Here is a 27940-nt window from a genome sequence, read left to right as displayed (position 1 = left end):
CCACATGTTGTTCATGCATATTGTCTAAGGGGATTTCTTTAACAACTTAATGAGCCAGTGATACAACATTATTAGTCTGCACTAAACCTAATTTTATCTCACTAAATAAGAGCTTAAACAATGCACTACTCAAACTAAAGCTGCACCACACATAAACAAAACATCAGCTCAATGTTTACAGTGAAATAATTACCAAGGTTCACCGTTTTTGTAGTTAAGAGAGGAAAAAGTGTCACCTTGGTCCAAAAAGAAATACTGATTTAATTGCAACCCTGACAAATGTTTAGTGTTCATCCATTCAAATGTTTCCAGTACTAAACAGGAAATGGTTTAATCCACTGGTGTACTCATGTCAATAATTGATTATAGTATGAAATATAATATGCATACTGAACTCTCTACTTACATAGAAATGTTTACGCTTCTTAATATGCAATGTAATGGATTATCAACATACTGTATTTATAAAGAAAACAGATTCTGGATTAGGCATTTATGTCTTTCTTCAGGATTAATAATAAATTAACTGTATCGATGTCAGAAGAAGCACAAACATCTGCATTGTGTCTAGTTTTAATCGCAAACCCTGATATGAGCCATGTGGTGTTATATCTGATGATTGTTTTCGGCTTTGGAAAGCCTCAGGCCTCCAGAAGGGATTACACTTAACAAAATGCATGCCTGTTTGTCCTCTATTAGACACACTCAGATTTTCCATACATCTGATTCTGCTCACTCTAAAATCACCAAAATCTGATTCAAGTGATGACCTCAAACGCTCCACTCTTGTATGAAGTCCACTCAGGAATATATTCTGAATTTTTACATACAGTATATAATAATAGGGACTGCCATTAGACAGCAGGGTTAAAACAAAGATCCCTTTTGGTCACAACTTTCATACATAAAGGATAAGAGCTGAGTTTCACACCCTGGATTTCCTGCTGTGATGCAAAAGAGATGACCACTGATTCACTGTGCAGCCAAGTGGGAGGCTGTGGTAGAGTGGGTTGCACACTAATCGGATGGTTGGTGGTTCAATCTCCAGCTCCTCCTGTCCACATGCCCAAGTGTCCTTGAGCAAGACACTGAACCCTAAGTTGCTCCCGATGGTGTACCATCAGTGTGTGAATGTGCTCCTGATGGCAGCACCTTGCATGGTGATCTGTCTCATTAGTGTGTGAATGGGAAAACTATGTTAAAGCGCTTTGAGACTGAAAGGTGATAAAGCGCTATACAAGTACAGACCATTTACCAAGTGTGTGTAATCTGACCAACCTCCACCCTGTAGGCCTTCCTGAATCCGGTGCTGACGCTCGGCGCAAACGCCCGTCCGGGCACACAGCTGACCACAACAGGCATGCCTTGCCCACAAGTGCTGTTGCCCCTCAGCTCGATCTCTCGGCCCAGTTTGCAGTCAGAAAGGTCAGCCTCGTTGCCTGTGCAGTTGACGGAGAAACCCCAGTAGTTCTTCTTACGACGCTTGGCCAGCAATCTGAGAAGGAAAAATACAATAATACAAACTATTACAAATTATATTGTGTACTTTTTATGTTAATTCTGCAAAGGTACAAACCATAGGGATTGTTTTTCAGGTTAATGAATGATAAGTGTCAGCATTTTTTCCAAGCTTTCAGGTACCCATCAGTATTACCTCATGCAAAAAGGTACAGATGTGAAACTTGCTTCAAAAAATTGTATCTATTGTGCCTAACATACATTGTAATATTGTGTTTTTGTTATTTTATGTCACCACTACTTGGCAATGCTGTTGCTCTATAAATTTTAGAAGAAGGGAATTGACTCATGCAGGGATTACACAGGGAAGCAGGTTAAGTTCAAAGTCTTCATGAGCATGCCAAAGATCATAAACAGCCAGCGCAGCAAACAACACATGTGTGAAGCAGGCAAAAGAACAACAAAAACCTCAAGAACATAGTAATGCATGAGGACCATAAACTGGTGACAGGAATGGCTGAAAGGCTCCACTAACAGGTACTATGAATCTGTGTGAATGGGGAAGAGGCTGGACTTTATACACACAGAGGCCTGATTGGCTAACTAGACACAGGTGAGCACAATAAACACAAAGACAGGAAGTGGTTCCATTTATCACAGCAAGTCTTCCAGGTCCTGAAGCAGCAAAACAGCCCCAGACCCACTACCACCACCATATTTTACTGTTGGTATGATGTTCTTTTTCTGAAATGCGGTGTTACTTTTACGCCAGATGTAATGGGACACACACCTTCCAAAAAGTTCAACTTTTGTCTCGTCAGTCCACAGAGTATTTTCCCAAAAGTCTTGGGGATCATCAAGATGTTTTCTGGCAAAAATGAGACGAGCCTTAATGTTCTTTTTGCTCAGCGGTGGTTTTGGTCTTGGAACTCTGCCATGCAGGCCATTTTTGCCCAGTCTCTTTCTTATGGTGGAGTCATGAACACTGATCTTAACTGAGGCAAGTGTGGCCTGCAGTTCTTTGGATGTTGTTGTGGGGTCTTTTGTGACCTCTCGGATGAGTCGTCGCTGCGCTCTTGGGAAGGTTCACCACTGTTCCATGTTTTCTCCACTGTGGTTCGCTGGAGTCCCAAAGCTTTAGAAATGGCTTTATAACCTTTTCCAGACTGATATATCTCAATTACTTTCTTTCTCATTTGTTCCTGAATTTCTTTGGATCTCGGCATGATGTCCAGCTTTTGAGGATCTTTTGGTCTACTTCACTTTATCAGGCAGGTCCTATTTAAGTGATTTCTTGATTGAGAACAGGTGTGGCAGTAATCAGGCCTGGGTGTGGCTAGAGAAATTGAACTCAGGTGTGATAAACCACAGTTAAGTTATGTTTTAACAGGAGGGGACAAACACTTTTTCACACAGGGCCATGTGGGTTTGGATTTTTTTTTCTCCCTTAATAATAAAAACCTTCATTTAAAAACTGCATTTTGTGTTTACTTGTGTTATCTTTGACTAATATTTAAATTTGTTTGCTGATCTGAAACATTTAAGTGTGACAGACATGCAAAAAAATTGGAAATCAGGAAGGGGGCAAACGCTTTTTCACACCACTGTAGTTGTGAGTATTTTCATGTAAAAGACCACATAAAATATTTTACCATTCTTTCTCACTCTACTAAAATCATAAGGAGCTGTTTTATTTGATGTGGGAAATTTTTTTTTTCGAGATTGAGGAATTCATCAGTGCTCATCCAAATACTGGGAAGCACAAAGGGAGTATTATTCTGAGAAAACCATAACACTTCCATGCCCCCATACTTGAATGGGAGTCATCGACTAAAGGTCACAGAGGAAGCCCAACAACAGTGGCCCTTGAAGCGGGTCCGAGGCTTGGAAGAAGCAGACCATGTAATGAAACCAGCAGGAGCTACATTTACAGCCTTTTAGTTATTACAGCTTTTTCACAGGTTGTGGTTATGTTGCTCCAAGTTGGTTTGAATACAGCAACAATTTGTGGTCTGATGCCAAATTTAGCTTCAGGCTTTTCATTTTTGTTGGACTGATATTGGCATGTTTGGTGAACAGATCTGCCCTTTGTTGCTCAGGTAAAAAAAAAAAAAAAAGATTTAATGTGCTCTTTCACCTCTTGAAACAGCGAAACATATGAGACCACAGCAGGATCACACGCTTTGAAACCACACAAGCTTTGTGATCTTAAGTGATAACCAAAGTTAAGTGCTGATTTGATGTGCCTTGTATTTCCTTTAGTTAAAATGCATCCATATGTAAGATTAACATTAAATCAGATGTGATCATGTCTACCAAAGCTTTCAAAATAAAAACATTTGTCTTCTTTGCCTTATTCTTACCATATCACAGACATCACTACAAAAAGCCAGAAAAATGTATGTGAAGATCCAGGTGCAGACATGGATCATTACACATCCCACGGATTAAACAGGACTTGTAAATAAATCTATTTTTAAGTCTGTAAGGTTTTGATTTCAGAGTTTTTATCCTGTGGTTCTGAGATGCTTTAGAAGATATCAGAGTCCAACGCTGGCTGGTAGTAAGATCTGCTCATGTGATTGTTTTCTCATGTGCTGTGAGCATCTGTTTGATTTTGAACTTTAGTTCAGCACATAAAAAGGTTCAGATGCAAAGTGCTCTACAAAACAGCTGCGCAGCATTGTATTAGACACTTATGAAAAGCAGCATGTTAAAACTGCTGCTGGGAGGAAAACAATTACATAGAGTCAGAAGAGCCACTGTTTCACAGCGAAGTGCACTCAGTCGTTTCCCAGCAAAGCTCATCCTTCATCTGCTAAAACTTCCTTTGGCAGGGTTTGGCTTTTTGTCAAGAATTTACAGGCCGGAGCCTGTTTAATCTCAGTGTGGAAAATAGATGAAGGGGTGAGTGATTACCAGAGTAAACAAACTTGGTTATGTAATGGGTCCTCACATCAGTTTAGTATGGGCTGAACATTCCTACATGGCTCAACACAGCATTTCAAAAAAAGCCAAATGGGTACCTCCCAGAAATATTTTTAACATAAAAGTGTTTGAATCATGTGGTGTCCCTCAAGAGATGATTTTTTTTTCATATTTTTTACACGGGCATGAATAAAAGGATTCATATATGTAGCCCTGCTATATTCCTATAACCTAAGCTGTATTTAAGTAAGTTAACAGTTTGTGAAGCCTTTCATTACATCAAACTGTCCTCGTTTAAACGCTGTGGCCCTGGCACCAGTACTCACTTGTAGGGTCGGCTATTGAAGCGTTTCTCCCCGGGAAAACCATGCATGCCACAGATGACCCTGCTGTTCATCTCCGTCCACCCCTCGTTGCAGATCTGTCTCCACTTGCCTCCATCTTTCACCTCCAGAAAGCCCTCAGTGATGGGAATCCTTTTCCTGTGAGAGTACGTGGCTCTGATCCTTACCTCCTCCACCTGCACAGTCAGACTCTGACAAACACAACAGAAGAAACGGTTGACCACTCTTCTCCAGATAGCAGAAAATATACAGACAATGTTCAATATACAGACAACTGATTATAAACTGCAGTTTTATCCTATAGGATGCCTCACTGTTGGATACACCTCCAGATGATGGCATCAGTCAAACACTGGCCAAAGATTTGACCACAGCTACACAACAATGACTAAAGTTTCCATACATTTATTTTATCTTTGCAAACATGCTTTATTAGTGCAGAATTCACTACTATTATCGAGACTAAAATATATCTACAATTATTAAATGAATTGACATTAGTTTTTGCAACACATATGCATTTTCCCCAGAGGATGAATAATCAGATTTGGTGACCCCCTCCTTTCTTTTCCTTTAAGGTTACACTTGTAGTTTTATGTATAATATATAGAAACGGATTGTATTTAATGCCATTAAATTCCCCCTTAGACTCGTTCTGGGTATTTGGCGCATATGGACTCTTTCTCCCTGAGTCACGTGTTAGAGTGTGAAACTTGAAATGTGACATTACTTCTATGAACTACACTGACTCAGTGTCATTGCTTTATAAATAGTCTTATGTAATTGGTGAACATAATCTCAAATGTTATTTACATGATGTCGTTGATTTTGTATATACTGAGTTCACATGTATTCTTCCACTTGATATAATGTAAATACAATACAGCCTGAGTCATAAAGGAAAACTGTATTGCGTGTGAACGTAAAACTGTTAAAGAAAGAATAAATAATTGTGCTGTGGTCTTGCAGGAACTCAACATTTTTCATGTGCTTGAAAAAAACAAGTCAAGTTGAAAAACGTGAAGTTGAAATTTTGTTTAAACTTGTTAAGTGTTGCAGAGAGGTCTCAGCAGATCAGATAAATATCTGGAATTTTCTCTCTGTCTTCTTTGGGTCATCAGGGTTTAGAGCTGAGATTTAAGGGCCGGCAGGTAGTTTGTAAACAACATACATGAGAGTTCTGTCATAACTAGCTGGCATTGCTTTGGAAAAAGTAAAGTACTGTAAGGGAATATCGCATAGATGATTTGGATGTTAAGATAAAAAAAAAAATTAAACGCAGTGCGCAAAGAAGCTGAAAAAAAAAAACAGCAGAAAAGGAGAAACACAAATCTTCTCCCTGTGGGGATGTGTGGAAAGAATCAAGGCCAAATGTCTGTTTAAAGGCTTCACACCTAGCGTCTTAGATGTCGGCGATTACCAGAAAGGTGAAGCAGTGATAGAAGAAGTTAAAAAAGAATAAAAAATGATCCATGAAATTGTGTAGATTGCGATGTTAAACAGAGGTGGAAGACAGAAGATGCAGTGAGCAAGTGTTTCAGGTTGGAGAGTGTCAATGGGTGGTCCACAGATTATTACAAAGGGGTATAAACCCAGCTGATCGGATTGAGGGTCACTGATGCTCTCAATTAGCATCATGTGTCCTGAAGAGCCCTAAATCCAGAAGGCATGGCTTTATGGGAAAACAGCTACGTAACAACATTGTTCATTCTCCTGCATGAGCCAAATGCTGCCACTGGTAGTTCCTGGCAGGGTGTGAGGTTTTAGTGTGGGTGCCAAAAAGAGCTCAAGCTCTGAGCTGCAAAGATCAGCAAAATGCTGATATCGGTAATTTTGGAACAGCTAGTTTATTTAACAGTGAGAAAAAAAAAACATTCAGGCATGTCTCCCGGAATATTAAATGTTTGCCCACAGGGTGGTTTCCTGAGATGGCGTCAGCCTGAGGGAATGTTCAAGGCTACAGGGTCTCAACACTCAAGACTTCAGCGCAGGAGGAGCTTTGACTAAGACTGTTCCAACAGTGACCCCGGCCTACTGACCGCAGCAGTTAAAGGGGGTAAAAACCACTCTTTCATGAGGAGATTCCTGCTGGCCAGAGCATGACAGAGTATTTTCCGTTGGTGCCTGACAGGATAGGGAAAGTCAGGAGATGTGATCATGATCAGGGAGCTGGTGCCTATCTCAGTGTTTTGACTTTCTTTGCTTTAATGTAAAAGCAAAACAAGAATAATGTAGAGATGATCTATTATGATAATAGAAAATTAAAAAAAACATGAAGCTAATTTATAACATATAACAAAAGAAAAGGAACGAGAAAGAAGATGACTGTTAGGTGAATGTACCCGACAGAAAACTAAAGAAAATTAAATCAAAGAAAAAAAAGTGAAGCTTAAAATACCAGACGAGTATGAGTGAAAAATGGGGCACTGAGATGGGTCTGACCAGTGTTGCATTTGGCTCAGATGAAGGAAACTGGCTGTCTGAATGTGTGAGACTGAAGAGAAGTGGACAGATATGCACAGCTGGGATCAGTCCAGGCGTGCCCCACCCCCTGAAATCCTGACCACCAGACATAAACTCAGCATAAGCCTGCTTGGCTGAAGCCCAACTCTACATCAGTCACATCATAGCAATTTCTGTGGGGAAATGCATTAAAAAAAAAAATTCAGCTACAGAGCAATGAACATGGACACATGATAAACTGTTTCACATTACACGACTAAAAACCCTAATATCAATTTATGAAACCAGGAAGTACAGAAATACAAGAAAGGAATAGTTTTCACTTTACTGCTGAGAGCTAGATGAGAAGATTGATACCACGGTCATACCTGCATGCTAAATATGAAGAGCTTAGCATAAATTAGCTTAGCTTCAAAGACTGTAACCAAAAGCAATGGTATGCATTTAACAAACAGGATATGACATGCTAATCGATGAGATTTAGAGGTGCTGCTAGGTGGATTTTAAACTTTAGATTTAGATGATTCTGCCCATTTTCAGTGCTTAGCCAAGCTAAGCTAAACTAAGCTAATAGGCAGCTGGCAGTAGGTACATACATGTGTCCTAAACGTTTCACTTAAGAAAACAAAGTATATTTCCCAAAGTGTCAACATTTTCCTTGAAGTGTAGATAAATGGATCTCGTGGATCAGCGAGTCTTTTGGCCATTTTGGCAAACAGATCAGCCTTAAGAACTCATTAGTAATGAGTGTAGGCTTCTTTCCCACAGGTCATACTGAGGTTAACGCTTTACTGGACATTTCTACGGTGTTACCTCATCTTACCAGTTACAACTCCCTATTTATTTATATTTTATCATATTTATTCATTCTATTGCTTTTTTCCTCAAAATAATTTCATAATTTTTTTTTTTGTTCTTGTTTGTGAGTGGCGACTGAAAAAAAAAAAGAAATGAAAAACATTCTTCTTTCAATGAGAGTCTGTAAAGTGAGCTTTGACCATTACTGAACTATTTCCAACTGGAGAGCCGATTTGTTTTTCTGACTGGGTCGCCGTCACAATGTAGATGTGTGAACATGAGGCTGTGGTCTAGCCAGTGTCTGACTAATGCTTCCACTACTGTGCATTTCTTCCACTTTATTCAGCCTCTCAGCCCTGCTGCACGTTTATCTGCACGTGCATCAGTCACCCCCCCCACCCACACCCGCTCCTCCTTACGGTACATGGCAAGTATAAATGCTAATCACGCCAGATGGACAGCAAGAGAACAGCAAGGCTCTTTGAAATGACTTTCACATCTGCCCCACCCGACTCTCTGCCTCACTGGCCCCCAGTCTGCCGGACTGACAGAGGCAGTGTGTGTGTGTGTGTGTGTGTGTGTGTGTGTGTGTGTGTGTGTGTGTGTGTGTGTGTGTGTGTGCATCTGGAATATCTATTAGACTGTAATGCTCCCATAGTGGCAGTGTAAAGAAAAAGGCGCACAACTCATCTCAGACTGGACTTACCTGGCTAAAGCACAACTGGCTGTGTTGGATGTAGTAGATGTAGATAATTTAAAACTCCAGCATATAATCAGTGGAAACCCCATTTCTACTAACTAGGCCCCAGGCAAACTGCTGCCTATGTAATTAAAGGAGCAGTTTGACATTTTGGGAACTATGCTCGTTTGCTGTATTTGACAGTCAGATGAGACTCTCTGTGTCACAGCATGTAGCCATGTCAAATAAATAACTGTAAAAATGTAGCTACAGCCATCAGCTGGTTTGCTTAGCATAAAGACTAAGGTCCCCCAATTTACAATTGGTATCTCATTTGTTTTAGTCATACAAATGTGTAAAAACACCAATTTGTGATTCAGACACTCGAACATTTCCTGTCAAAATGCAGGTACAGTAGGCTACCTTTAAGCATGAGTTAGCCAGGTGACCAGCTCACTGCTGTTAGTCAAGAAATGACCATACATTTTACAGGTGCTGATATGCAGATTTTACCACCTTTGAGATTGCCAAGTAGATGTTTTAAGCTGAGTTTTGCTAAACCAACCATTTCCTGTCTGTAGCTTCATGTAACAAAAATGAGGACTATTACTGATCTTTGATCTTTTAATCCGAATCCTAACAAGAGAGCAAATACGCATGTCTCCCAAAATGTCAAACTGTTCGTTTCAGTCAACATGTCCAGTACAGAGATATACATAAATATATAATACAGTAGCTAAACTTGTGGTTTGGGAAATTTAATTTATGCTGCTCCTATACAAACATTGAAATGGTTACTGCATAGTGACACGGACAATATTTTGGATGACTGATGGATACTTGTGTTTGGACAGCTTAAGTTGTGTAATATTGATACTTCAGCCATGATGTCGATTTACAGCTCACGTCCAATAATTCACATTTAATGAGTCATCAAGCTGCACAGATGTTAAATCATAAAGAAAAAGTGTGAATCATAAAAGTCAGAAGTTGGGCTCTCTGCAACCCAAAGGAGAGCTGAGGCCACAGCTGTTAAACATGTGGTGAATCTATCTGCTACTCTGTCTTCAAGAGAGAAACTGGCCTCAGCCTCCTGACATGCATCAACCCTTTCTCCCCTCGATCACTCTCCTCCTCGTGAGCCCCTTGCGAACATCACGCTGAAGGCAGATCTTACTTTGGCTCAGGTTTCCTTTTTGTTGTATAGAGAATGTGAGGCTTTGAAATTCTTGTAAGCAGAAATCGTCACACCTGATTGACAAGCACAAACTCGGCCCCGTTCAGATGTGTAAAGAATCAAAAGGCTTTCAGCGGCTGCAGTCTGTTATAACAACCTGTGTGTCAGTCTGTGTCTGAGTGCTGACTCTAGATGTAAGTGTTTGGCTGAAGTTAACGGGGTTAATGGTCTGGTGGTCCACTGCAGCTGCTCAATTTTTTGTATCCCTTCAGAAAGAAGATTTCCTCTCACGTCCGAAGATCAACTCAGCTAAACTCGTCATCTGTTTATAATCATGTGGAGTTTCTGTAATTTTCTATCTGAAATTTGTTTATTTTCTTCACTTGCGCTGGTTTGTGAGCAATCGAAGTACAAATAAAAGGGATTCCAGCTCATGTGAGTAACACTTCCTGTTGGATTGTTTTCTTTGGCAGGGAACACAATCTGCAGCATTGCACAACGATTCCACACGTGCACAGCAATGCGAACTGTGTGGAAAACACAGGGCGAAGAACATCCTGAAATAACTCCTATCAAACCTTACCACCTGTAATTATCCTCAAAAGATACATCATGCGCTGAGGTTTGCTGTTCCCACATGAACAAGTGACCATGGCAGAGCTGATTAAATCATCTGTACAAACGTGAGATAAACAAAATTCCCTGCCATTGTTGTGCCTAGTTCTGATGACAAATGTTACCCCCTACTCAGAAGGACATTAACCATCTCCTGCACATGATAATACTAATGTGACTGTGGTGGGGTATTGTGCCCAATAAATCAGACTCCAGGACCTGTTGTTGGACCAGTGGGGGGCATTAGATGCTGCATGGTAAAATATCTAACAATATGCAAGACCATGATTCAGTCACACAGGAATGCACGTTCGTTTGTTGTTTCAAGAGTGTTGCATTGCCAGCCGAGACCATTTGTACCGGCGAGACACGAATCTTTTGTCTCCAGAGGTCAGCAGACCGTGTTAAAAATTGACGTTACTTCCAAGAAGAAGCAGTTGGGAGGGTCAGAGGTTTTTCAGCAGAATTACTTGATATTCTGTAAATGCCCTCATTAACCTCATAGGTTGTCTTTGACTGAATCTGCAAGAATTCAAATCCAGCAACACATGCTGTTTTTATTAATAACAGACTGATATTTTCAGTAGACTATTATTTGTGGTTAAATCTGATCTTGCCAGATGGAGCTGTTATGGTGTGCTCTTCACATTCCCAGATACCGTAAAACAGTCTCAGGATGTAACCCTCACACAACCAAAATAATCATTTGAGGCAACTTTGTGAACAGTACATTCACCCTGACATGCACTAGTAAAGGGTCAGTGAGAAGAGTTTAGTGGGATCTAGTGGCAGAAATTGATTAATTATATTCATAATCATGTTTTTTATTAGAGTTTAATCACCTGAAACTAAGAATTGGTGCCTTTTAATTACCTTAGAATGAGCCCTAGATATCTACTTAGGGATCAGATCCTCCTCCACCATGTTGCACCGACATGTTTCTGCAGTAGCCCAGAAGGGACAAACCAAACTTTAGACAGACTTTCGTGTTTTCCACAAGTTTGGCAGCCACTGTAAATTCTCGAACACCCTTGCTAGGGACGGATGATGCGAGCGGTTGGTTGCAATCTGCAACCTCACTGCTACATGCCACTACACTGCTTCTTTCAAACTTACAAGCAGAAATTGGTGGTAATACAAATTTTCATAGTAATGAAAAATACCCACTGCGTCACCCTTTTAGTGCACACAGTTGGGAGTGTGAACTTTCCGGATTGAGCACAGAATGTCAATTCATGCTGTGAATAAACAGATTACAGGAACAGTGCTGCCCATTGGCGATGTCAGTTCAAGCATAGTTAAAGAGGTGTAGCAACACCCTTTTCCTATTCCTCTCCCCTATGACTTTAAAGACTTCGGCCAGACCAAGGAAATATTTACGGGGTGGAGGACAGAACTGCAGTAACCCCCCAGATATCCTAAATACACAGGACAATTATAGAGAACAAGCAGGTGCTGCTTTCATACATAACCTACAAAAATCTGAGTGTTGCGAATAACATTCAGCAGACCAAAATAATCATTTCAATTTCTCCTCTCTCCTGGTCCTCCGTTCCCAGGACTGAACCAGCCACTGGAAAGATAAAAGAGGATTTCAGATGCTCTCCTCAGGCGTGTTATCTTAACTGAATCCAGTAAAAAAAACAGTGACTGTTCTGGTGATGCAGCCAAATCTACGCCTCCCATGAACAAACAAAAAAGTCTGGTATGAATGCCGTCACAAAGTGCTGAACTCTCTTCTAATCTGCCTCTGCCAAACAAATGTTGCTTCATCTAAATCCATATGGTTTTGAGAGGAAAACCCTCTATGTTGTTCAACAACTTGCCTTCAGACAAGTTGAAGGAATGCCTCCATCTTGTTTTCTCCCCCCTCCCCTTTCTGCTGTCACGTTCACAGGCCCACACTGACTTTCCATCGGTACAGAGGCGTTTTTCTGCTGCCAGACGGGACGGTCTCCCTCCTCTGAGTCAGCTACACAATCTCCCAGACTGCACGTAGGGAGGAGGAGGAGGGGGGCTGATGTGGGCAGAGATAGATTAATAGGAGCCTGGCGAAGTCATTAGTTCGAAAGGTGGCGCGGACAGCATGACATTATGCACCATTCTGACTAACTTGGGGATCATTTCACTTGCATTATGTTACGGTAGATGAGATTTGCTACACTCATTTTATCCAGACACAGAGATTACCTTTCCTCTGGGCCAGTACTATAATTACTAGTTGTATGTTTTTTTTATACAGGAGCTGGTCAAATAAGCTGTTATTCACTTTGCCTTGTTATGACACTGTTTACCAAGTGGAGAGGTACACATCACTAAATTAAAATGGGTTGCATGCAGTACAAACTACTTCTTACATAGCAATTAGCTGTGACTTCACATTATAAAAACAAATTATGCCTTCAAGGAAGTAAAGTTTCATACTTTGTTTTGCCTTTTATAACCATCATTTTTGTTTCAGTGGCTTCCTGTTCAAGCTTGTTATGGGATGGGACATGTTTCCCAGCAGACACTTTACATATTATTGGAAGGATGAGCCCAACCCGGTTTCAGACTTCTGGAGAGCTGGAAGGATTTGAAGGAAATAAATCACTTTGAGACTTTCGGAGAAATGCACGGTGATAAGGTTTTTCTTTCATTCTCAGCCTATCCTCTGTTCCTTCTTTTTATTGTACAGAACATCTGTTCAGGTTACGTGTGCGTACTTGAAGCATGTGTGGATGCTACTTCAGTGTTGGTAATTCTATGATCAAGTGATTCCACCCTGTTGTTAACACTTGTGTGAGATTATATGCACATATACACGTATTTATTACACCATGAGTGTGAACCTTTGACTGCGAGTGTGTCCATGTGAACCTACCTCGTCGCTGTCTGCCTGATTCCGGATGAACTTAAATCCTGGAATGCGCTTCTGGGTGCACACCACCCCGACATCCTCTGAGTGCTTGCAGTCAGACACTCCAAAGCCGTTGGACTCACACTGAGCCAGGCTCTTCTCTGCACCGGTGCAGTGCACATTGTCGAGCCAGATGTGGCCTGGAATGGAAAGAGGAAAAGATATGACCAAATGGACATGTGTTCAGATGTAAATGAAGATTTCCTTGTGTAACACACTGCATGCTTTTGAGATTTTTCTTTGGTTACTTTGTTCAGTCTAGTTTTGAAAGGATGAAGCTAATCAGCCTGAGGGTTTTATTCAGCAGTTACAATACATTTATAGGATTTTTGTTGTTGTTGTTGTTGTTCTTTTTCTTTGTGGTTTGTCATGTATTTTGATTTTTTTTTTTCCCTTTGCAGAACTGAAACTATGAGTAAATTAAGTGATTCAGCAATGAACAGAAAATTTATCTGCAACTGCTTTGATGTTTGAGTGATCATTACAGCTTCTTTGTTGCTTTATTTCATCTTATGTGGTAGTAAATTGATTAATTTTGGGTATTTGACCCAATCATTAGTTGATTATGAAACAATATAATTGACGACTAAACCAATGAACCAATAAAATAAATAAACCAATATAAATGACAATATTCATTATTTGAAGCACAAATTTATTGCTGTATTTTGACATTCTCTGTAACCATTACTTAATGCTTCTTTATTGGACTGCGGGAGTTCCACTGAGCTACATGCAAATCCTCACTTCCCTTTAAACTTCCCTAATAAGGGATTACTTCATCTAAATAATAAAAATAAAATATTGGCCCAAACATCATACTTTGATAGCTAAAGCTGTGAGTCACACCCTTTTGACATATTCAGCATTTCCACTGAAGTCTCGTCACAGAGACAGTAAACCTACTCACTTGGAGATGTGTTTGGGTTCTATCATAACCTGGCCAATAAATGTAGTCATCTGCTGTCCAGCTGGCTGTTCTGAGTCACCCGTGAGGGAAACCACATACCTGTGGCCATGGAAACTACCAAAAGGCCGCTAATCATTCAGGCAGTCTCAACATGTTGCTGAGGAACATCTTGATCATACCAACAAAGTGACTGCATGTTGTACGGTCACGTAGTTTGCAGAAAGCCTCTGGAAACTTTTTGTCATAAGGGCCAAGTTTTCTGGTGCTGAAAAAAGGCATGTACTCAGTACACCTTTGTCTAAACAAGTACTCAGCATTGCCAGTTGTGATAAATCTGGATTGCTGTATTAATACTATCATTTGCAGGCCTTGCAGGGATTTAACGAGCCACTGAAAAGAGCAGAGAGCACAAACCACATGGAGCCAACAATTGAGCTTTTATTGGCAACCACATTCAAAATTCAAATCAAACAAACTCCTTAAGAGATCTGACTAAAATGGATTTTGTAATTGAGAAATTTGTAGCCCAACACTGGCCAACCTTTGCATTTTCAGTTTTTTTCACATTGAGATAGCAAATAATAGTTGTGTAACAGCAGTTGGGGATCTGATTAACATCCCTGCAGGAAAAACCCTCTGCATCCAAAACGGATGTCCTTATACTTGTCACATAGTAATGTCTTCAATTAAAAACATTTGGTGGTTTAATTCACCAGAGCATAAATCATCCTGATTGGGAAATGGAAAATCCTCTTAATCCCTTTTATAGCCACGTGTCTCCATCAACAACTATAAAACACAGATAAAACTAGTTTCCATCCACACACATTCAGCCCCCTTAAATCTCCTATAATCTGATTGCCAGGAAAGCAGGAACTGTACTCCTCCTTCTACAAATGTTAGGAAGGTAATGTTTCATTTCATACTGTGCAACTTTACATTTTGTGACAAAAATCAGCTTTTTCTGCTAATGTTATATCAACATTTATCTTCTTCCCCAACTAATAATGAAAACATGGAACTTCACAACTTTCTGTTGAACATTTGAAGGACAGTCTAACCTAATCCCTAAACATAAACTACTACATAAAGGAAGTGCATACTGTTGCTTTTTTGCACAGCCAGTATAAACGTATGCTGTATGTCAAACTGCTTGTTTATTGCTTCTCATAAAATAGTATATGCATGGAGTGCATAACTTCACAATTGTGATTAAAAAAATTCCACAATGACTGTAATGCTTTGAGAAGTTAATTGGGAACTGTGGCTGACCCAGTGGTAAAACATGTCTTTAACAAGGGACCCAAGGCTCCCTTACAGCTACCAACATACATTCACCACCAGCAGCTATCACATTTAGGGAGTTGGGAATCTCATCAGTAATCGAGGAAATCTCGCACGACAGAAAGAAAAACGAGGTGAGATTACATCTGCGTGTGTCTGGTTTACACGCCCAGTGTTTCCATCTTTTCCCCACTTCCATGCTCTGAACTGATTGGAGAGTCTCAGTCCTCCTTTGATGGGGAAACCAGTGCCTGAAGGTATCAGCAGTCAGACAGGAGGAAACCTGGACCTCATTCAGGGATTTCCATGGAACATACAAGTGCATGGAGAGATGTGTATGCGGTTGGGCGCCTGATGGATTGCTCAAATTAACACCCTATAACCCACACCTCAGTTTCTAAACAGCTGAATAACATGATTTCAGGCTGGACTTTAGAGGTTTTTGATTAGTTAATACTGAGTTGAGGTCCCAACAGACACTTCTCATAAACTCATTGCTACTTTTCTTACCTTCTCCTTTTCCATACTTGGCTGAGGGTGACCAGGATTCTGCATCCATGAAGCCAATCTCTCTGCACACCACTTGGGCAGCAGAGCTGGAGAAGTCATCATCGCACACTGTCCCCCACTCTCCATTGTAGAGAACTTCCACCCGGCCCTCGTAGTGTTTCCGCTTCTCCCCCGCTAGACGTAGCTGGATTACAGGCTTGCCAGAGTCTGACTGGGCGCCGCACATCACCCACATACACAGCAAGGTGGACAGGAGACAGTGAATAGCAACTGGGCGCAACATGATGCAGGATGATGGGGGAAACGATGAGCGATCTAAAGGGAGATACAAAGACAAAACAACGTTAGCATCAACAGTATAAAACATTTTTTTATTTTTTGTAAAAGTGGTTAAAAGCTTTTTCCAGTTCCAAAGAGTTAAATTGAAGGCTGAATGTTATCTGAAGACAGGCAGAGACAGACAGTCATTTGTGGTGCGTTGTCGATAATGTGAGGAGTGTCAGCATGAAACCGTGCACAGTAAGGTTTGGCAATCATATCAGGCGCCCGAAGGCCCTTCAGTAGCCTCTTTTCAACCACAAGTATTGTAACAGGATTCGCCAGAGTTTTACAGTATATTGAGCAAACAGCAAATACATTTGACCGCCACTAAGAGAGAGAAATGGAGAATTTGGGAAGGTTTGGTCAAGAAGGAGGGTTGAATTGCTGAGACAAGGATTCCTCTCACTGTCTTTCTGGCAGCCTAATGGACAGCAAATGTGGGCTCCTGTCAGGAGAATGCAGCCCTGCTCATTATCTGCTGATCCTAGAGGCAAGGAGGTTCAAGGAGAAAGTTGACTCCACCTCAATATTTCATGGCATACCATGAAAGTGTCAACGGTACAACCAAAAGTCCCAAGGGAGGAATGTTCCTGAAGTCAAGGGAGGGAAGGAAGACAGTGAAAGTAAGAGGACCTCCACATCCTCTGTTGTGTGTGTGTGTGTGTGTGTGTGTGTGGAGGGGGAGGGGAAGGGTGCTTTCCGTGTTGACGTCATAGCAACAGCCAAACAAACTTAGGGTTGGAGTACACGGTCAATAAATTGCGAAACTGTGTGGGAATTCACTTAGAGTAAAACATCTGGTTCATTTTTCCATGAAAGGAAAGAGTTCAGCAGGAGACACTTTAATTTGTTTGTTTTTTTAACATTCAGTGTGTCACAGACGTTAATTTAACGCAGTGAGTGAAGCATTAGCACTGTGACCATTAGACTTGAGAGTGCACTTCTGAGCAGCTGTGAGCAAAGAAACATCACTCCAGTCAGCACTCAAGGCACCTTTAAAGGTACAATATGTCAGATCTTTCTTTTAAAATGTTAAAAAAATGAACAACAGAATGTTTAGGAATAACAGTGTTGATGTTTTTAATTGTTACACGGATGTCTACTGAAGTTGAAGTTACCAGCAACTCCTGGCCTGTCCTATCATGTGATATCACCCCACACCACAAGAGGTGATGGTGAGTCAGTGTACGCCCAGTCTGCCCTCAGTCCGACATGAGAGGGATTAGAAATAAAAATAAAATAAAAGATAAAATAATAAAATAAAAATCCTCTTGTTATGATGAATATAACCAAAAAAACAAAACAACAACAATGGCTGAAACTTGGTAAAACCAGAGTTAGCATTGGCATTACTTTAAGCTGCTGAAGACACCTTTTAGTGAGTAAAGGAATAAAGTTTAATGCTGATCTCACAATGTTTACACGAGGCTGGACACAACTATTAATGCCAACGTTGGCTATGGAAAGATAGATTATAAAGATAGATAACATTATAACATTGCATAACATTACTGACAGCAGCTGTTTGTTGACCATCGATTTATAACAGCTAGAATAGTTGTATTTGGCTTGCTCAATTAGCTCGTCATCTAGTGATCCACCGAACTGTGTCAATTTTATGGGACCAACAAACACTTAAAATGTCGTCGATATATGGTTCTGTTGTGCAACTCTTGCAACTATAATCTTGCTAAAAACAGAGATAAGTTATAACGTAAACTATAAGCTGAAATGATCACAATTTCAACAAATTGAAACTACAGGCTGAAATGATCACAATTTCAACAAATTGTGATCATTTCAGCCTATAGTTTACATTATAACTTATCTCTGTTTTTAGCAAGATCATAGTTGCAAGAGTTGCACAACAGAACCATATATCGACGACATTTTAAGTGTTTGTTGGTCCCATTTGTGTTGTCATTAACTCTGCTAAAGATCCATTTTATGAATTGTCCAAACAAGGTTGTTGCCCTGTTTGTTTGCTGCATAAAATTGACAATCAATATCTTTAATTAGCAACAGAACTATTAAATGCACAATTTGATCAAAGTGCAGTACTGACGGACTGAGGGCAGACTGCCTGGACGCCACAGCGACTCACTGACTTCTCTTCAGGTGCAAAGTGTTATTACAAGACATATTGCAACTTTAATATAAAAGAAAAGTTACGCTTCTTAATTTAAAAAAATATATTTTTAGATAATACTGTTTACAGAACAAGGAGAGACACCCATGTCCTTCAGAAGAGTGTGTACAATGTTCAGCAAAGATGTACATGTAGAAACATTGCAAGTGGTTGAGAACAAAACATTGAACAAGAATGAGTCACATACAGTAGGAACAATAAGGCAAAAACGGTAAAGCTGCTTGCCAATGAAAGGAATTGCCAAGCATTGTCAAGTCAACTGGAAAATCCCACATAGGCTGCTTATTTCATTGCTTTCTCAGTCAAAGCTATGGCTCTTGTGTTTTGTGTGTTGTGCATTAGTGAAAAGGACAAATCAGCCATCTAGTGACTGTTAAGCCCTGGACAACACAGATCCAAATATTCCCTGTGAGTGTACAAAGAAGAAAGAACTTATGGAAGTTTAGAAAGTCAGAAAAACCTGCAGCTTCTTCAAGAAGTTAGTCCACTGTCAACACCAAAATTAGCCAATAATGGGAGCCTATGCGTTTTATGCTAATGGTACAACATGTTCTGGTGGACTTTGGTGACACTAAAACAGAAACAAATATTGGATATGAAATAAAATAAAATAAAATGAATATTAAAAAGCAAAAAGTGAATGTAGCTTAATGTAAAGTCGTACATACAAGGCACGTAAAGAAAATGTCACAGTTTTACACATTCATGCACGTGCGAAGCAACATCCAGTCAGCAGTCGGACAGCCAGAGGTGTCTAAAAAGTGAAAGGACTTACTTTGACAGGCGAAAAACGGACTGCACACCTTTTTCAAGACCCAGGCTCTGACGTTTCCAACCTGTTGGAGAGGATGATATGTGAAGCAGCGGCTCTTTGTCCCTTTAGTACTCTCCCGGCTGCTTGGTGGGCTATCCTCACAGCTGGCAGCGCGCTCCCGTCCCACTTCTCACCACACGCAGAAGCCAATCAGAGGCGGTCTCAGCATCCTGAACCCGCCCCCTCGGAGCCAATCACCAGGGTTACAAAATCACACTGATGACGCTATAGGAAGAGCTTGACATCCTACAACGCCCCTGACTGGTAATTTGACGTGGAAACAGTTTCTTGTGTTTAATTAGGGCCCGAGCACCGAGCACCGGTGCGAAAGCCCTATTGTTTTTCTTATTATTATTCTTAGTATTCTTAGTGATTTGCCTTTTTGGAGGCTTTATCATATTCAAAATCTCATGAAAGTGGATACACATATGTCTCCGCGAAAAATTTCGTATTCTAGTGGAGTCGCGAGTGGGCGCGGCCAAATGGCTCGAGAGCGCCCCCTAAAGAGATGCCCCGGCGGCCACATTTACCTAAATTCACGAAATCCGGTGGACAGGTGTATCACACCAAGACGCACAAAAAAGTTACATTGGACCATTACGTCAACTCGACAGGAAGTCCACCATTTTGAATTTAGTCGCCATTTTGGGCGATTCTGACACATTGCACTTTGTCGAACTCCTCCTAGGGATTTTGTCGCACCGACTTGAATTTAGGTTCTATGGATAGATAACATGTTTGGGATTAAATCTTCTTAAAATAATTCGTTTTCGTCGATGCGTGTGCCCGTAAGAGGCGGCCATTTTGAGCGTCTCCCCATGAAACTAGGAGTTGCTTTAAATCTTATGTACATGGACCAACCTTCTCCAAACATCACAGGTATGAATAACAGCCTGAAGACCCCTGTGGGGTAATATTCGCTCATAGTCATTGTCACTGTTGGCCACTGGAAATTACACTTTTCATACTTTCACATTCTACGTCGAGCTGGTTGATCCCATGAACGTAAAGGCGGGTCACAATAACCTAAACATGTAGTTGATGATATATTGAGACATTCGTTCGACTTTGTCAATGGGCGTCGCCGTGACGGTGCGGCAAAGTTTAATGTCTCGCTGTGACACAGGAAGTTGATGTTTAAGGTCAACAGATGCTTGAAACCTCATGAAAAGTGACATCCGGCGTGAGACCATACATTATATACCTGTTTTGCGAGAAGCGGGGATATGCGGTCCCTCGTGCGCTGCACGTCAGAGAGATGGCTTCGGGGAGGCGGCACGCGGGAGTGCGAGGGCCCGTACATCACTGCTTGCAATTGATTGTTGCTGTTATTCCCTCGAGGTAGTTTCTAAATACAGTTGCTTTTAAAGCACTCTAAACAACGTTGGACATGGATCTGTGTATTCAGAAGTTTGTATTCATAAATTATCGTCTTTCCCTGGAGTTTTTTTTTAATTTATTTTTTAGCTTCCCTCTTTTTTTCAGATCATTTTAAGTTACTCTTTTTGCCAAGTTTAGGACTAATTTAGTTAAAACACAAAAAACTGGCCCTCAATTTCCTCCCAGTTTGCTGTTGATGGTTCAAATTCAGCTCAACAAGTGAGATTTGTGGGCTTCAATGGGTGTTAATAAAATCCATTGAAGTATCTTAAAAGTTTGATTAATACGCCATTTGGATTTGTTCAATTAAATGACACTCGATTCCACTGAGAATCAACACCCAACAACTTTTAGCTGCTGCTTTTATTGTTTTGTTTCTGCCTCGGTTCATATGGATTGATTGTCAACCACACAAAAGCATTGCCAGAAAAACACAGTCAGTGAAGCTCTGACAATCCACACATTGTGTCCAACACGACAAGGTGATAAAACAGCAACAACTGTTCTCACAAAGTTATGTAAAACTGAGGGGAAAAAAATACTTCTCTTTTTTGGTTTACCCTGGTAAACACATTTTGTTCTGTCCACCTGAGAATAATGTTGACTACGAGGCTATGAAAGGACAAAGCCATGAGAACAAGCTGTTCTTTGGACTGCCTTAGAGCTGGCTCTGGGTTTCTAGTACAGTAGGGTTCTTTTAGTATTTAGTTGAGTTACTATTATTTCTGTGTGGAGGTAGAGGTGACCAGGGAAGAGAGAGGAGAATAACATGCTACCCAGGTTCTCAGCTGGAACATAACAGTTATGTAGTATGGGCTTTAACCTTTAGGCTATCAGGGGAACACTGTGCTGTGGTGTTCAAGGACACCACCATGTGGAGACAAGGTGCAATAACTGAAGACGCTGGGACATGGCAGCTTAAATAGATACAATTTCAAACAAATTTTAAAATAAATCCTACATATCATCACAAATATTCTCTAAACATTTGACCAACACAAAATGTAAGTCTTCTTTGCAATTAAAGAGCAATAACCAGAAGCTGCAGAGGGCAAGTTAAACATTTTTTTTTTTTAAATCACAAATTCTGAGGCCTTCCTCTTTTCTCCGTCTGTTGGTTCTTTTGCAGAAAACGTAAGAACCGAACAACAAAGATGAACACAACTTGTGACACAAAATCTTCTTCTAACCCCACATACAGTTAATAGTAACATATACATTGTTTCACCATGAGAAATACATCTGTAGTGCATCTACAGGCAAATCTTACTACTTTGTGAAACTGTGGCCTCTTGACTCCCAAAATTTACTGATATTTTCACACTTGTAAAACGTAAACGTAAATTGGGTGCAAGAAAACAGAGAAGAAATTTGGCTCTTGAGGACAGAACAATAGCCAAGATTTTCTCTGTTATCAAGAGTTCATTGCTGCAATGATATATTGTTTGTTTCGGATTTGTTAAGTACACAGTTTAAATGATTATGGCAAAGATGGGAAGCAGCACAATAATAAATCTTAACAATTTATTCAGGAATGCACAAAATATAGCAGTTAACATACAATCTGATTAAAATTTTACAAATATAAGCAACAAAATTTTGAATGTTTTTTTTCATAAAGTATAAAAAGCATACATTTTATACTATAACAATGGATTTGCTTTGAAAAGCACCTTTCAGCAAATTTAACATCACCACAACAGGACATGGAGTCAAACACACAAGTCATTTTACGCTGATATTTGGCAAATGATTATGCTGAAATGATTGTGCTGAAGTAAGAGAAGATTTCCATACAAAAGTCTTTTATGCATATCTGAGTGCATATGCACTTGTGTGCTCCTTCAAGTTCAATCAGTCCAGAAAATGTTGATGTTGGCAGAGCAGATATAATTAAGTAATGAACCTCCACTCCCTAAAACACAGGCCTTATTGATCTATCACTGCAGGTAAAGCATTAAAACTGCAAACCCATCATAACTACTTCAGAATATTTTGATCATACAACAAATATACTGTGTACAGTACACTTTGGCAACAGAGTTTTGAAACAGCATGAGGACAAAAATTTTACTTTTTTTTTCTTTACAAAATAGACAAAATAAAGGCACACCAGCAACATCTGGGCTCACAGAAAAAATACAAATACAAAGATATTTACATACGTAGCATCTGGTGACTTTTCCACACTCACACAGAGTGATAGAAAATTTAACATGGCACATAGTTGAATATTGCAGTGTAATACAAGTTAGGTTTTTACTGCCTCAAACTTTCATCATCACCCATCACTTAAAGTCTCATCAAATTAAAAATCATTTACAAAACTAAATATACGATTTGATTCATCTTAAGTGCTCTTTATATTCAATTCCTGTGATTTATTTTACATAATGTCAAAACTCTGTTGTTTAACTTCAAACTTTGCATAAGTGAGGATACATTTTATCTGTCACTCTGTGAAAAAAGAAAGACAAACTCAAAGGCAACTCAAAGGCAACTTAATAAATCTAAACTAAACTGCCTGAACCACAAAAGAAATGCCAGCTAGAAAACGAACACAGACTATGTTTGGTTTAGGCACTCAATAGAGAGATTTGTCTTTTCTGCAGACTTCTGAATCATTAAGTCAGTTAATTTCAGTGTAAATGTGCAGTGGTAAAAAAATGTCTGTACTGTCTGTCCATATCATCTTTCCCTTAGCTTGTGCACACATGCTTTATAAAGTCGTAATGGAAATTATTTCTCAGAAAACAAATACTTTTTTTTTAATGCATACTAATTTCTAAAAATAAGAAAAACAAATCTTAAAAATGGATGAATATTTGAACCATAAAATGGTCCTTTAATGTAAATCCTTAACTAAAGATTGTTAAATCATGGCGCCACTTCAAAATGGTAAAAAACAAACAAACAAATAAAAAAACACTTAATGATAATTTTGTGCCTTTTCAGTTGCCATGACATGATTAACACACCGAACAATTATTGTTCTGGTTTTATATTTCAGCCTGAAAGGAGAAAATGAGCAAGTGTGATGATAATGTATTTCAATAATATACAGTTGTATATTTAAAGAACAAACAACAACCATATGTTGAAAAGGTTGAGGTGGTGCGATCATGTACAGGATTTACATCACATGCTGCTGTAAGAAAGTCTGGTGTTTAATCTGAAAGGAGCTCATGTGTTAAAGTGGGATCATGTGCCACAGAGGTTGATCAAGGGCCTTTTATTCTGTTCCCAGTTTGGCGATGAGTTCGTCACAGATCTTAGTGAGCTCCTCGATCTCCTGATTCTGTAAAAGAGAGGTAATGCTGACATGCATAAACAGAAACACAAGGATATAAACTTATGATCTATTGTCTTCTTCAACGGTTCATAAGGGTTCGTAACAGCTGTTTATAGTTTTTCTTCATTTCAACCAGATTCTGGTTTTGGTAAATGAAACACTGCCCCCTATTATTTAGTTACATGCTAGTGTTTTGGCAGATGTGCATTTATACAACTGTTTTCAAGCCTGGAAGTATTGAATGTCTCAAAGTAACAAAGGCTGTGAAATCACTGTAAACGAAGCACTATAGGAATCACTAAATCACTGTAATCAAACACCGACATGAATCTGTGTTATTTAACTGCAAAACAGGAAAAGAAAAACAAAATAAAATTGTATTTTGTTTTTGGCACAATAAGTAAAAATCTGACAAGAAAACACATGTATCACATTGACTATTGTATAGACAAAATCAAACAAAACAAAGACACTGAGAAGCAACAGAAAACAATAGGTTTTTGTGTGAGTAGGTGGAAGCTCTTAGCCTCGGGAAATAAACAGTGCTGCAATCTTACCACTGGTGTGAAATAAAAACACAAATAGTCTGAATGTGGTCTGATTTGCTTCCAGTAATAATTCCCACACAGCACAATTCATTTAACAGCGATACACTGATTTTGAAACATGCCTCGTTGAACACATCTTTTCAGGCCAGATGGAAAGCTAATGCACAAACCGACAACTTCACACTGAGTAAAAGGTCTTCAACCTCAATTATCCAGAGTAGTTTTTTTTGTTGTTTTTTTTAGCACAGACTGCCTTTCCCTCACACAGTTAAAACACACTGGATCAATTCTAATCATATTTGCAGGGACCCTACCTTTTGAAGCACTGCTCTTTCAAGTGACTCCACCTTCATCTGCTCCTTTCTCAGACTTGCATTTAGCGCGACACCCTCAGCGTTGGACTTGGAGCGTACTTGGGCTATATCCTCATTAGCCCTGTTAGAAAGGAAGTGAAGGGGACACTGCAAAAATGAGCATTTATGTCTTGCGTTTAAATGCAAAAACTGTCTAATGACAGAATCCCGGTACTGCAACTTGCAGAGAGTGACGCCTACTTGTCCAGTTTCTCCTCAGCGTGAACTTTGAGGGTTTGATATCGCTGCTCCTCCTGTTTGATCCGCATCAGGTAGTCCTGTGCGCACTTCTTCAGCACCTCCTCATTCTGGGGAGATACATGTCAAACATATGTAATGCACTGGCTTTTTTATGAGGACGGTGTACACAGCATCTCATAAGATTCATACTGATACTCTACCGACCTTCTTGAAGCCTTCCAGGACTCCCTTCATGTTCTCATACCTCCTGAAGAGATCAGCGAAGGAACGCTCCACTGAGTTGAGGTCAGCCATGGCCTGATCCCGCTCTGCGGTCAGCTGCCTGACTGACTTACTACAGGACAAGCTCTTCTGCTGCTGATCATCCTCTGTTAACACACAAGTCAAAGGGTGAGAGAAGAGCTAAAGGAAAACTACACCTTAAAGATTGCTGTGAGACAAAACAGCCAAATGGAGCTCGAGATGTATGCATGTAATTCCCAAAATGAAGTAAAACAATTTCAACAACGTATCAGTGTACATTACCACACTTGTATTGGCATTACCTCACAGCGTTAGGGCAATATTGTGTTTTTATTGTACTGGCTCTAGACTTCTTCAAGCACACTGTGTTTAAAATAAACCAATAACTGTGAGATCAGTCCAGACTCAGTGTGAGACTCTGAGCTGTTTGTACAGTTACCGGTGGCCCCCGCAGTTTTAGGACAATTTGCAGCAGAAAAGTGAGCCGAAACAAACAAACAACAGGGTTTAATGACTACACAGTGTAATGGGCTTGACTGACTAAAGTCAGGGACTTGACCTCAGTACAATTAATCATGTGTTTAACTTCCAGAGACCAGAGTGCAGGAAAAAGGTCACAAAAACAAGTAAAAGGTGAAGCTGCTGGTAGCACAGGCCTGGTACAGCATTGTACAGGAGGATACAGAGAGTCTGTTGGTGCTTTTGAGCCAAAGACTTCAGTTACTGACTACAAATAAATCCACCCAAACAATAAATATGATGGCAATATTGAAGTTAAAGAAAAACCTGTTCCAACGACTGTTTTTGCTCTGATAAAATTATCCATAATAATAAGTAAACACTGTATATGTATAAAGGTGAGCGCTGACACCTCATTGTTAAATTTAAATCCAACGTGCTGAAACAGCGCAAACACAATATTCTGACTTAAGACTCTCATTACAAGTAAGTATGTATTTTTTAACGTAATGTATCCCTGAAGCAGTTACAGACTTGTGGGAGCAGGTATGAAATAAACAGTCAGTACTTATAATTGTGGAGCCATGAGGAGCTGTTAAAAAAAAACAAACACAAAAAAAACATGTGGAATGAACCACCAAGAGGTGGCAGCAACTTACCAATCATCTGTGCAACCGTTTTCTCATATTCTGCAACTATTTTCCTGTCAAGATAAGAATAGAAAGCAGTCCGCTGTCAACTCTGTTTCACTAAATCATTCATATTTTTCTGTAAATGTGCTGTAATATTTTGTCCCGGAGACACAAAAAGCTTCCTACCTCATCTCCATTACCTCCGCTCTGCTCTCCTCATATTTTCTCTTCCACTCACTGACCTCAATCTCTTTAGTGATAATCTGTTCAGAAAAAAAGAACATTGAATAAAAGTAATGAACAAAAGGGTAATCAAAATATAGTTATAGTTTCCCTCTCTGTCTGAGTATGTGTCATACCTCTTCTCTGATCAGGGTGAGCACTGCAGCCTTGTCCATCTCACTCAGAGGCATGCCGTCCCGGGACAGGGCTGCGATGTCAGTGGACTCGCTGCTGATCATTTTCGTTGTTTGGATCATGGATATCTCACTCTGTAGAAGAAAACACACTGATACACAAACATCTCGGATCCTTGTATTTTGTAGGCAGGTCACAGCTGCTATGCCACGAATCAGTATTTCTGCTGTGTATACTGTTTGTTTTAGACATTTGCAATCATCACATTACAAGGAGTGCTCTAGAAAAAACATACGCACAAGTGTGGTTATCTTGGACAAATATTATGGGACAAAAAAGATGTGATTCTTTCAGTAAAAATATCTAGTTTGGCATCAGACTGCCAGTATGAAAAACATTTAACATCAGGACCTGTTATGGTTAAACTAACTTATTCCAGATTGAGGTAAACAACAGTTGATGCAAAGCAAACCGGCCATGTTTAATTATTCATGGTCTCTCTGTGGTTCCAATAGTTCACTTACTATATAGTCTTTCAGACTGATGGTGTCCTTCTCCTGCAGGTGATCTGTCATCTTGGTCTCATGACCTTTGAGAAAATAAAACACATAATTGACTGACAAATAACAACTGAAGAAAGAATATAATTTGTTCATATCTAAATTTGAAAAAGAACCAAATCCACACAGCAGCCTTTTTGTGCCCTTTGTTAAAAACTTAGGGAACCTCACGAATAATAATAGTAATAATAATGATAATAATAATAATAATAGTAATAATAATAATAATAATAATAATATGGGCACCACTTGACTAGTTAATTGGATTGTTTTGTTTCCATGATGAAACGTTGGTATGATACTGACACATATTAGTCCTAATGCACAACTGTGGGAAGCATTTTTTTTCCTCAGTGTCGTATATCCAGGTCACAATTTTGCTGACAATGCATGCTCCATTTTTCTTCCAAATAAAGCCTGACACATTCATAAGGCTTTGTCGTCTCCAAAACTCCCAGCGGTATTTATTGAGAAAATTATGTAACTACATCACCTTCCATGTTTCACCACATTTTCCAATTCATCCAATTGATAAAAACACCTCTGTTCTATTGTACTTCTTGAAA

The 27940-nt window shown here is 39.7% G+C and overlaps 2 protein-coding genes across 5 annotated transcripts in view; both read right to left on the bottom strand.

Annotated features, from left to right (window-relative positions):
• loxl2a (lysyl oxidase-like 2a) overlaps positions 1-19425 on the bottom strand; it is a 32561-nt gene extending 13136 nt beyond the window's left edge. The window contains exons 1-5 of the mRNA XM_069158329.1: positions 19311-19425; positions 16066-16380; positions 13326-13501; positions 4713-4921; positions 1279-1495 (exon numbers count right to left, since the gene is read on the bottom strand). Of these exons, the coding sequence (XP_069014430.1) occupies positions 1279-1495; positions 4713-4921; positions 13326-13501; positions 16066-16348 (885 nt within the window). The 5' untranslated portion in view covers positions 16349-16380; positions 19311-19425. The remainder of the gene's footprint in view (positions 1-1278; positions 1496-4712; positions 4922-13325; positions 13502-16065; positions 16381-19310) is intronic.
• A 2814-nt stretch (positions 19426-22239) lies between these two features.
• tacc1 (transforming, acidic coiled-coil containing protein 1) overlaps positions 22240-27940 on the bottom strand; it is a 28905-nt gene continuing 23204 nt past the window's right edge. For all 4 annotated transcript variants that reach the window (XM_069158278.1, XM_069158270.1, XM_069158252.1 and 1 more), the window contains 8 exons: positions 27339-27403; positions 26817-26948; positions 26644-26720; positions 26485-26528; positions 25328-25491; positions 25124-25230; positions 24884-25004; positions 22240-24027 (listed from right to left, as the gene is read on the bottom strand). In XM_069158278.1, the coding sequence (XP_069014379.1) occupies positions 23962-24027; positions 24884-25004; positions 25124-25230; positions 25328-25491; positions 26485-26528; positions 26644-26720; positions 26817-26948; positions 27339-27403 (776 nt within the window). In that variant the 3' untranslated portion in view covers positions 22240-23961. The remainder of the gene's footprint in view (positions 24028-24883; positions 25005-25123; positions 25231-25327; positions 25492-26484; positions 26529-26643; positions 26721-26816; positions 26949-27338; positions 27404-27940) is intronic.

Source organism: Embiotoca jacksoni, unplaced genomic scaffold, assembly GCF_022577435.1.
Source record: "Embiotoca jacksoni isolate LCO1_2020_lvr unplaced genomic scaffold, fEmbJac1.0.p SCAF_1, whole genome shotgun sequence".
Classification (NCBI taxonomy): domain Eukaryota; kingdom Metazoa; phylum Chordata; class Actinopteri; family Embiotocidae; genus Embiotoca; species Embiotoca jacksoni.
Note: the sequence above shows the minus strand (reverse complement) of the source record. Positions and strands in the feature narration are given on the sequence as shown.